The following is a 12,574-nucleotide window of genomic DNA, read 5'->3' on the forward strand; positions in this document are numbered from 1 at the left end:
CAAAAGTCACATACCATGCAGGAAGATATACTCACTGCACCTTTACACTACAATCAACCTGCCCAGATTCAGTGTCTGGGAGGGCTATAGTGCTGTGTACGCTGTCCTTTATCAGGGGAGAGGTACACAGGGGGACCGGTCCGCGTGCTCCCTGAAGATCTGCGCTGCCACTGGGAAAATGGCCGCTGGAGACCTCAGAGGAGGAGTGGCCGTGTAACTGCAGCTCAGCGACGCCAGACTGCGTGCTGAAAGGCGCGCTGAGCTGAGGGGAGGAGCCGCTGAACAGGGAAGGCTTCCTCCCCTGGCTGGCCATAACCCCAGGGATGCTGGCTTCCCGCTTGCCCCTTTATCCCTGGTGGTCTAGTGGTCCCACGGGTTATGGGGGGGGCCCGCCGCCACTGCCAGCAGCCTCCGGTCTGTCCCCAGGACCGGAGGCTAAAGGACTGCATTTAAGGCATTCCGCGCGCCGCCGCTAGCCAGCGACGCGCGGCTTACCTGAATCCCCGGCGACTCCGGCAGCAGTCCTGGGAGGTAGACAGAGTCCGGCTAGTACGGACTCTGCCCTCCCGCCGCGATCCCCAGATCAGTACTGGCATCGCGGCGCCAGTCGGGGATCAGAGCGGCAGCGTGGGCGTCTGTACAGACAGCCCTTCGCTGCCGTCTGTAGTAAAAAGAGATTAAAAATAAATAAAATCTAACTTAAAATAAAAAGCTTCTGGGGGCTGCTCCTGCAGCCCCCCTGCGCGGTGACCGACTCCGGCCGGGCACCAGCTTACACTGAGGTGCCTGTGGCTCGGGGGCGGGGTATAGAGGAGGACCCAAGTGCATCCTGGGAGCTAAAAGCTTAACTGTGTGGTGCCCATGGATCCTGTTCCAGCTATAACCCCAAGGTCAACCCTGTGGACCCCCTATGGACCCTGAAGTAGAAAAGTCCAGTTCAGGTGTTGCCTCGATCGGTGCCTGGAAAGGCAGCAGATTACAGACACCTCTGTGAGGCTGGTTTAAGAACTGCAGAGACACTGGGGAAACAGCCTGATGGTGAGATAGTCACCCAGCTTATAGGCCCGGGCGTGACAAGTGTTAGGGTTCCTGGACTTGCGAGTCCACTGAAGAAATATTGCTGTATTGGAAGATTTTGTAGGACATCTTGCATGTGAAACTGGCAACCTGGACAGTTGACGTTCCAGTTAGTAGTTCATTCTGACTGACCAACAAAAATGATTTTCATTAAGGGAAGTTACAAAAATCGTTTGTAGTTCAAAAAATCGTTCATTACACTTTAAAAACTGACAGAAAATCGTTCATAAAATCGTTGTGTGTATGCAGCTTTATACATATAGCACTCAGTTAAATATATATATATATATACATACATATACATACATACATATATAAAACTGTTCCACCTTATTCCATCTGTATAATTTTCTAAGGTCCGTCCCATCTCAAATATGCATGTGCAGTGTGAGCCAGGGGTGCGCACCCCTAAGCCTCCCATGCTTGGAAGACGTGACAAACCTTAGCATGTCCGGAAAGGAGGAGGGCGAGGAACAGTACATGGTAACTATGGGGGAGGAACGGATTGGGTGGCAAAGTGCAGTATTATAAAAGTGAAATTCCTCCCCCATAAAAGCACCTGCAACCCCAAAAACACATGACCCCTTCTAAAATCGCCCCCAGAACCTTATTTCGCTAGTTTTTGCATTTGTCCCCCCACTTTGTGCTTTTTCACTCCCAAATTCTAAGTACTTTTTTGGGGTGTTCCCAAGTGTTTTCCAGGAATTTGACGCAGTTGTCCGTTGGGGGGCTGTCCCAAGGGTTCCCCACCATTGCACCCCAAAACAAAAATGATGCACTTTTCTCCTGCTATTCAGAGGCAAATCTTTTTCGCCCATTACATTGTACTGACTTTCCGCGTACGCGAAAAGCAGGTTGAATTGAATACGGCGATAAGTTTCCGACAGGGGAAAAGACCCAATCAGCTATACTTTTTCACGGATATCGGCTTTTCGCTTCTAATTGAATGTGGCCCTAAGAATGTATTTTAAATGTACACGTCTCAAAATTGTTTTTATATATTATCTCTTTCACATACACCATCCCCTTAAAAGAGAATTCCCTTAATATACCGTATATAACATACAGGATAGTGTCATAGTACAAGCATTCACAACACAAATCATTGCAATGCTATCCCTTCAATGCAATAGTGATGCCATAACAAGTATGTTCGGCTGTTAAACTCTATAATGTGTAAAAATATAGAAAGATTTTTTTTTTTTTTTTCTTTCAAGCCTTAAAAGGTCTGGTTCCTATGGGTACCAATTCGGTAATTCGCTCTGCCTTTCAGAAAAATGATCTTGAAACGCCTGTCACCGACTTCCGAGCCAGTCTTATATTCACTAACAGCATCAACCTTTAATGAATGTAGTTCTGGTAATGTAGGAGAGGTCACTGGTTATTTATAACATATAATCATCTCCACTTTCACAAAGTCGGCACTATCACATCGGCCCTGCCAATATTTATTGACCATAGCTCATCTGTGTCCGCTCTCGTCAAATATAAAGAATTTTTTTTTTTTTTTTTAAAAAGGACAAGTCCCTGCCATGGAAAAAATCAAAATGCAATTATTGGTTACAACGGGGTGTATCCAACACCCCCAGCTCATTTCCATAGGAAACCATCAGAGCAGTGGAGAAGTGGGTATTGCTTCCTTCTTCAACATTGCTGGGGTTTTACAACACTCAGGGGGGGAATCCATCAAGCCTTGGCGAGAGATAAAGTACTAACCCTATCAGCTCCTGAACTTTTTTCAAACACGGCCTGTAAAATAACAGTTTGGAGTTGATTGGTTGAAACTTTCATGGTTCAATACATCTCCCCATCTTTGAAAAATATATATTGGCACGGAGCGTCTGACACCCCCAGTAATGTCACAACAGTCACATACACCTGTTCCTACAAAACCATCAGCGAATTGGAATGGGAGAGTAGCCTTAAGATCACGGGTGGGCAATAATCGTCTCCCCAGGTTCTGTCGGACTACACATTCCAGCATGCCCTGCCACAGTTTTGATACAAGGACATGCTAAAACTGGGCATGCTGAGATGTGTAGTTCAGCAGCAGCTGGAGGGCCTGCTTTAGATACAGACATAAGAGTAGTGTTCGCAGGTTTGGTTCTCCATGTTTGTGGCTATAACACTGGTGACATCTGATCAAATTTCCAACCAGTTAAAAATTTGTGAGCAAACGCTAATTTTGTGCGATGATCTTTTCTAGGCAGCGTCTGGCTGGTTTCATGGAGGATATGCAGTTGTGAAGCCGGCGGACCTAATCCCGACAGCCGGCTTCCCGACTGTCATATCCCGGCAAGGGTCTAAAGACAGGTGTCGATATGCTGATGCCTGTCAGACATACGCCGGAAGCCCGACATCCCGATCGAATGGGCGCCGAGCGCCGCGGGGAGGGGGCGGGGTCGGAGGGTTAGGTTTAGGATTCCCAGGGGGGACAGAGTTAGGCACCCCCCTAGGAGGTTAGGCTAGGGGAAGGGGGGAGTTAGCGCTAGGCACCCCCCCGGGGGACTTGGGTTTAGGCGGCGGGGAAGGGGGGGTTAGGTATAGGCACTGGGGGGGAAGGTTAGGGTTAGGCAGGTTAGGGGGTAGACATAGGTTAGTATATACTTACCTTGGACGATCGGGATTTCCTCCTCTGTCGGGATGCCGCTGTCGGGATTCCAACCGCCGGGCATGGGTCCGGCGGTAAATCATACAGATTCCTCATGGAGCTCCCACTACCTGATAAGTGCACCAGCAAGTGCCCATTGGGGAATCACTTTCCCTAATTTATGCCTCTGTGTTACCATTTCCTGGTGTGCACTGCAGTCTCCTAATGTCACAGCCGTCCTTCATATTCACCACCCCATTCCCTTTATGTGGGGGTTTTATCCAGAAAAAATGCCAATTATTTTGAGGATTAATATTTTGCTGCTTTTATCCTTGAATGACATGAGAGATAAATACTCATTAACAGCATATAGCAGCATTTTCATCCCCTTTAGAGGTTTTTAAAATGTAAATCAATGTAAAAAAAAAAAACAAAAAAACCCCTAAATTTTTAATTTCAGTGCTTTTACAAAAACATCACATAGGAGAATATTTCGGAGTGTTATTCAGTACACTGAGTGCTTTGGTCACACACACTGTTTTATGCAAAACTTTGCACCCCCTCGCTCAAGCTGCATGTCTCACAATCTCTAAAACTCAGCGGATAGACAAACACTGGGGGAAATAAAATGAAATGCAATGTTGAATAGTGCCAGGTGTGAGTGTCTGCATTGCGCCCTACACAAGTCGGGAGATGCAGTTTGCGGTGGATGTTTAGTTGCGGTAAACAGCATTCTCCATCTTAAGTGCCGTCCGCAATGCTGTTAGCGTACGTGCTAAGCCCGCTACTACCATTGCGGCACTAGTTTAGTCTGATTTCTGCCCGCACCAGGGGAGGGTGAGAGCAGAAAACCTGTAGTTGGGGGTTAACAGCGCAGCCAATTGAATAGCTCCGGGAACTCATTCCTGGCGCTATTCAACATCGAAATTGAATTGAAATGCCCCCATTTCAAGCACAATTACCATTCGCTGACTGTATCAGACTGAAACCTTGATTGACTTGTTTGGCCTTAAACTAAGGCAGATGAAATCAATTCTAGAGATGAGATATGGTGCATACACACGGTCAGATTTCTGATCAGATATGAACGATAACAATTGTAAAAACCGTTCAATCGTCCATATCTTTGACATGTAGGGCATGTATCGACCAACGATGCGCGTGCCCACATGTCAGATAACGATATCTGACATCGACTTTTTGCAGACAGATTTGGACGATTTTATTAATTTACTACTGTCAGAAATCGTTCAATCGTTAAACGATAACAATGATCTGACAAACCTGACCGTGTGTATGCATCATAAGTACTCTGACACTCTGAAGCGAGTGTGGTATAAGATATAGACAGTAAATAGTTAGACGATGTCTAGATAGACACCAGATGTTAGACAGTTAATAGTTAGACAGGGAAAAACGTTAAACACAAACAAAAGTCAGACACATTAAAGTTAGACATGTAAAAAGTTCGACAAGTACAAAAGGTCGACAGGGTCAAAAGTTCGACATGAAAATGGTCGACAATTTTTTTTTTTTTAGCCCTATTCTTCACTCTAACCCTCCCTCCTGGTGCCTAACCCCAACCGTCTGGGTAAGTGCCTAACCTTAACTCTTCCAGTAAGTGCCTGATCCTAAACCTAAAAAATTTATATATATATATTAGGGGTGAGCGGGTTCGGTTTTACTCGGATCTTTTTATTGGCTATCGCCGACCATGTGTTTTGGATAGCGAATAAAATCGAGCAGAATTTGCGGTAAAGTGGCGATAAGAACCGAGTAAAACCGAACCCGCTCACCCCAATATAAATATAAATATATATATATATATAAAAAATGTGTCTACCATTTTTGTGTCGATCTATTTCATGTCGAACTTTTGACCCAGTCGATCGTTTGTACATGTCTAACTCTAGTGTGTCTGACTTTTGTTTGTGTCGAACTTTGTCTCGTCTAACTATTAACTGTCTAACATCTGGTGTCTATCTAGACATTGTCTAACTAATTACTGTCTGTCTACAGTCCGGAACCCCTCTGAAACATGGACTCCACTAAGCAGCTGATGGAGGGCTTCAAATAATTACTGACTGTTACAGAGCAGGGGACGGCGAGAAGAACAAAATGATATCTAAAATGCTTCCAACTTGGATGGCAACAGAAAAAGGGGCCACAGGTAGCGGGCTGCGACCACAGTTCGGCAATCTTTTAAAAGGCAAAGCTGCGACTCTCAGGCTGTTACATTTGGGCAAGATCTGAAAGATCCAGATAAACAGTAACAGAGCTGCTTGTAAACTGGCTGAGATATTCCAAGCACAACCCCACACATCATTGCAAAAGACTGGATGCAGAAAGGTCAGCCGATACTGGGGTAATGACATACATGGAGGAACCCCTAACAGTACATGTTTCCCAGATCTCCTAGATGGTGCTCAAGTGTATCATTACCAAGTGACACATTTTAAGATATACAGGTGGTGCTAATTATCTCAATTGCTACACTGAGGAGATCTGTAAAACATGTACTGATAGAGGTTCCTGAGGATCGGAGTTGGGAAACATCAGCTTGAGATGTAAAACGATGCGAAGATCATCTATAAAAAAAAAAAAAAAAAAAAAAAAAAACTTTTTGGAATAGGGTGTTGTGGACTGCCTAAAACCTCTACAAAAAGATGCATTTGGAGGGGGATAGCGGAAGCACCTGAAAACATCATCTGCCCGAGCATTAAGCAAGGGGTCTATTATACTGTGTGGTAGCCAAGTGACACAAGTTGTACTGAGCCAGTGGAAGGAAGAATGGTTGATATTTGGCTGAATACTATCTTAAAATCAAACATCCCAGTCAGAGAGGAAATGAAAGATGAGATACAGTTGGATATTTTCGGCAAGACAACCATAAAACACATCCAAACAAAAAGAGAAAAAGATTAATGGACTTTGAAGGGGTCGTTACACTCTCCAGACATGAACGTCATAGAAAATCTATTGGGAGATCTCGAGCATTCGGGTGCGTGCAAGACGACCTCCAAGGGGATTTCTGAGCTGGGAGAGTTCTGCTGGGAAGAGGGAACATTCCAAGGAAGAGAGACGCATAACTGGCTACTACTGTACAGTATAATGCTTAGCGGCTGTGACTGCTGTGTATGGAGGGCTTACCAAGTACGGACTGACGGGATGTACAAACTTCTGCACATGTCACGGTTACATCCTTTGTTGTTTTTAAGCTGCTATATTCAGCAAATAAGCAGTAACAGAATGTAACCAGGGTGTTCATTCTTCGGTATACAGAGCTAAATAATAATCTCCTGGGGCTTGTTCCATCTCCGTAGTGGGCGATTGGGGAAGGTAGTGGGGTTTGAGGAGAGGACCCAGCAAATAGAAACTTTACTTGTATATGCATAAATGTAAAAAGGGGCAGGTACACTGTTCTACGTGTAATGTTAAAACACAGTGATGCAAATCGCAACCCGATGTTATGACCGTTTCTAGACTACTAATAATAATTGAAAAAAAAAAAAAAAAAAAAGTACATTTGATTGGATGCCGTGATCAATACCTTCTCCACACAGTTACCCGTAGAACAGTTTTCATTAGTGTCCTATATAAATAAAAATCAATGAAAGGCTTCATTAAAAGGAAACAATATATAAATAAAAAATAAGACCCTGAGGTTTAAGTTCCCCTAATTTAAGTTATACTTACAGGGGGGGGGGGGATTCAATTCCCCAGCGTCAACGCATAATGCCAATCCAGAAAAACACATTGCATTTGCCTGCAGCGCACCCCATACAGGGAACTATTTGATACGTCTGGAATTCCCCCCCTTAGTCTTATATGCAATAAACTATTAATGTTCACATACATTGGGTTCGATTAAATTCAGCGCGGTGCTAAATAGTCCCGGGAGCTATTCAATTCAGCGCGCTGTTTGGTCCGACTAATGGATTTCTTCTTTCACCCCCGAGGGTGCGAGGAAAAACAAAAATCAGACAAAAGTGCCAGCCGCGCGGCCGTTTTCCTGCTTAGTGCGGCGCTAAGAGCTGCGCAGCCGGCACTTTAGTCAGAGAATGCTGGTTCTCGCGACTAAACACCTATGTTAAGTCGCGAGCACCTGCATTCTCAGACGGTTACTGTCAAGCATTAATTAGCGCTCCTGCAAGGCTGTTGTAAAACATGGCGGGTGCCGTCCCCACACGCAGACCTCAGTGTCCCGTGAGTGGGAACAATTGCGGTGCAGTGATCACCGCTGGTGAATAGATGCCATGCACACGGCATCTATTCACAAGTGAGGGGAAAGCTTGCCTGGCACACCTCCAAGAGTGATGAAAGGGGGGGGGGGGCTTCTTAAAGACACGCCCCATTTATCATGGCCATGCCCCCTCTCTATGGTCCGGCGCCCTGCCCCCAAACAGACCTAGAGTGAACAGTATTAATGACCGTCGTATGTACAGGAAGTTACATTTATGAATTGGTATACTGCTGATCATTACTGCTACTAGTGTGAACCTTACTAGGAATCACTGAGTGTAATGGGCATCTTACTGGGCAACACTGCTGCTACTATTAGGCATCTTACAGAGCAGGCTTTCTGCAGCTGACCCATGTCTGTTGGGTGTAAATCTTTGGTATCTGATATTGTACTGGGCATTATGACTGGTATATCTCAAGCTGAAGGTCATTTCTACCGGCATATTACATCTTGCTGGGCATTATCACTGTAATTTTGACTTCGAAACCCCTTCTATAGTAGTAGCATTCCCGCAGGCTGTTTCAGCGGGGCGCCGCGCCCTGCCCTGTTTCTGAAGGGCAGAAAGCACACTGCCCTCCAGCGTGGCGCCCCGCTGAAACAGCCTGTGGGTTCTGTCCTCCACCTGCGGGCCGCAGTGTCCTGTGGGTGGGGAAAACGGCAGAGCAGTGGTCACCGCCGGTGAACTGATGCCAGGCGCATGCGCCCGGCATCCATTCACAGTGACCGCGGCACTTGGGGGCTGCCCGGCATGTCCGTAATTGCCGGGCACGCCCCCAAGAGTGACGAAAAAGGGGACGCAGAATAAAGCCATGCCCCCTTTTTCATTGGCCAGGCCCCCTTTTTGGGGCTCGCGAACGCAGAAGTGCTCTAGGTCAGGCGCCCTGCCTGCCGCAGGACCTAGAATGAACACTAAGTATTAATAAAGCTTTTTATTTGAACTTTGTATGTAATAAAGGAAAATAAAACTATCGGTGTTTACTTATTAAAAAAAATAAATATATCAAAATGCTAATTTCTGTTATTTGAATGATGATGAGTGAGTCGGAACGACATATCGGCCGGATCGTTCAGTGTGTACGGACAATGGCCCTCATTCAGAGCCGCTCGCTAGCGGCCGTACGCTCGTTCCGAGCGATGTTCACACATCTGCGCATGCGTACGGTTTTTAGTACGCATGCGCGAACCAGTCAGTGCGGCCGAAAATCGTTTGTACGCTATATAGCGAGTGCCTGCTATTTTGAGTGACAGAATGAGGCGTATGTGGGTGGTAACAGGGGAAGGTGCTTGTAAACGGGGGAGTGGAATTCGAACGCAGGCGTGCTTAAAGGTCAAAACGGGCGTTTTAAGGGTGTGCATAATTAATCCAGCAGCGTCATTGACCACGTCACTTGTTTTTTTTTTAACTTAGAACTGCTCGCAAAATAGCGGTTGAAAAAACCAACCACAAGAACAGCGAGCAGTTCATACGCTGTTCGATGTACTCGATTAATCTAATAAATAGCGGACATGACGTATGGTGCGAGCGGCCAGGGGGCATTTTTAACAAATAAACGAGCGTATGTTTTGCACGCTCGTTCAGACTTAGAGGTGTGAACAGACTGCAATTTGCGAACGGATCATTTGAATAGCCACCCCTTGTTTTTGAACGAACGACCGCAAATAGTGAACGGCTCTGAATCAGGCCCAATATGCGCACTCCTGTGGTTATTAGCGATATCTTCCGGTCGGCCATGCTGTATGGCCAACTGGATGATATCGCATGCGGCACCGGGAAAGGTAATAAAGGACGGAACGAGGGATCGTTCTGTCCTTGATTGCATCATTCCGATGTGTACCACGGATACCATATGTCGGCCAGTCAGCCGCCATATCGTCGGGGTACACATCGCTCCAGTGTGTACCCGACTTAAGACAAATACACTCTCTAGCTGCAAAACTGATTTACATAACCACATCCCAATAATTTCCCTTCTGAACTACATATTGTGACACTCCCCAATGTCTTCATATCAGAGATGGGTCACTGGAACTTTTATAGTATTGGCAACTACACATCTCCCACTACAAATGCACCAATGCCATGCCACAGGTTCTCTCTAACGTGTGTCAGGTGCCCCCACACATCACCATTATAGGCATACCAACAAGTACAAAGCAGCTGAAGACTGGTGCATGAGGGTTGGTGTTAATAAATATAAATAATCTTTCTAAGAACGAACAGATGCTAAAATAATTATCTCCTCTTCAAGATCTCTCTGGAGGGTTGACAAATATGGCTGCTAGTCACACAAGCTCAAAGTTCTCAGCATGTTATCTGAAGATAGTAAAGGGTTGAGCAGAGGGGATTTGACAGGATACAAAGCCTAACGAGGCGCTCCAAAGTGCTCTGCTCACTAAATCATCTGCCATGTGACTGTAGTTGCCATGGTAGCCCATGATACTGTGCAGAATGATAAATCAATTATTTGCAGCCAGAACAACACACCATGGAGAAATGCTAAATAACATTATTCTTAAAGCTTGCAACAGTGATTTCTATGAAAAAATAAAAAACAATGGGATTACTGCATTATACTCAGATTTGCCAGGTATCATTAGCAAGAATACAAATCATTCTGCTCACTTATTGTGGTTGGGACACTCACCGGCACTGTTGGCTTCTGTCTCGAGGAGGTGTATCTCAGAGCAGTCCGACAGGGAGTGCTCCAGGCACAGCTGCAGGAAACGTGCCTGGGTCCTAGAAATCCGCTTCAGGAGAGAGAGGAGAGCCACCGTCTGCTCACACTCATTCCAGCCCTTGAACCACTCGGATAATGTGCTCACCTGGTCACGGAATTTCATGGTGCAGGTGAGGAAGTCAACAACTACAGGGCGAGGGGGCACTCCTATGGCATGGCGTAACGTCCAGCGTACAGGGAGGGCCCAGTCACCAGACGATACATGGGGGATACACCTTCTGCTGGACAATGTATACAAATTCTGAAGACTAAAAATGGAAAGAAAGAAACATTAGTACATACTACACATAAACAAGGATAAAATTCGTCCTCTCTGGAAAAGAAAGCAATCATATTCCGGAAATTGAACACAGCCCATTGTAGGCAACTGACCACTGAAAGCTTCAATTCACGTTCACTGGGATAACTTTGGATATAAATTGCATTCTACTGTAATATGTACATTTCACTACATCATTTCTAGCACATTGCCCCTAATAGAGAAACACTGATTGGTAAAAATCCAGGTCTAAGACACACACCTACTGATTTTAGCCACATCTCATCAATGCAACGTCCCCAACACTGTGCTGTACAGCTATACACTTCATTAGGGATCGCTATTGCAATCACAGCTCCGTAACCGCACGCAGGTCTGCTGCGAAAATATGCTAATAAACGCTATTGCAATGCCGTCGCACTGCCAGCACAGACGCCCACTACCGCTATCTCTCATCCGTAATACCTTGCATTCCCGCGCATACATCGAGTACCATTGGAGCCTCATGCAGAATTACAGTAGCCCTGATCTTACTTAGAAATTGCTAACCTCGCTGCACGCAGTAAGCACTCAGCTGCATATGCCTTCGTAATGGCAAATTTATGCACACCCAAGTAACAGCGTTAAAAACGGACAGGCACACCTGCGTTTCTCCAACCACTCCCCCCGTCACCATCACCGAAAGCTGACTACCTGTCACTCACACTGCAATGGCTAACCGTGCTCTGCGCAATCGCAGTGTTGCCTTTGGGCACTGTGATGCATACACGGTACGGGACAATCGGCCTACTGCGTGCGCTGTTGCGATCCTTAATGAATCAGGCCCTGTATGCGATTACAGTGGTCCTGTCACTCTGCTACACTGTGTGTGGTTACAGCAGCCTCGTCACTGTGCTGCACTGCTATACACTGTGTGATTACAGCGGTCCTGTCACTGTGCTGTACTGCACTGCTATATACTGTGTGCGGTTACAGCAGCCTCGTCATTGTGCTGTACTGCTATACACTGTGATTACAGCGGCCCTGTCACTGTGCTGTACTGCACTGCTATATACTGTGTGCGGTTACAGCAGCCTCGTCATTGTGCTGTACTGCTATACACTGTGATTACAGCGGCCCTGTCACTGTGCTGTACTGCACTACTATACACTGTGATTACAGCGGCCCTGTCATTGTGCTGTACTGCTATACACTGTGTGCGGTTACAGCAGCCTCGTCATTGTGCTGTACTGCTATACACTGTGCGATTACAGAGGCCCTGTCACTGTGCTGTACTGCTATACACTGATTACAGCAGCCTCGTCACTGTGCTGTACTGCTATACACTGTGATTACAGCAGCCTCGTCACTGTGCTGTACTGCTATACACTGTGATTACAGCAGCCTCGTCACTGTGCTATACTGCAATACACTGTGTGATTACAGCAACCTCGTCACTTTGCTGTACTGCTATACACTGTGTGTGATTACAGCAGCCTCGTCACTTTGCTGTACTGCTATACACTGTGCGAATACAGCGGCCCTGTCACTGTGATGTACTGCTATACACTGTGCGATTACAGCGGCCTAGTCACTGTGCTGTACTGCTATACACTGTGCGATTACAGCGGCCTCGTCACTTTGCTGTACTGCTATACACTGTGCGATTACAGTGGCCCTGTCACTGT

General features: G+C 46.2%; 1 protein-coding gene across 2 annotated transcripts in view; it reads right to left on the bottom strand.

Moving 5' to 3' along the window:
- The window catches only part of SAMD4B (sterile alpha motif domain containing 4B), a 43,426-nt gene that overhangs the window by 24,704 nt on the left and 6,148 nt on the right, over window positions 1-12,574 (bottom strand). For both annotated transcript variants that reach the window (XM_088477021.1, XM_088477020.1), the window contains exon 2: window positions 10,556-10,896. In XM_088477021.1, coding sequence (XP_088333147.1) covers window positions 10,556-10,751 — 196 coding nt within the window. In that variant the 5' untranslated portion in view covers window positions 10,752-10,896. The remainder of the gene's footprint in view (window positions 1-10,555; window positions 10,897-12,574) is intronic.

This window comes from Taudactylus pleione, unplaced genomic scaffold (assembly GCF_031769625.1).
Source record: "Taudactylus pleione unplaced genomic scaffold, aTauple2 ptg000199l, whole genome shotgun sequence".
Lineage (NCBI taxonomy): Eukaryota > Metazoa > Chordata > Amphibia > Anura > Myobatrachidae > Taudactylus > Taudactylus pleione.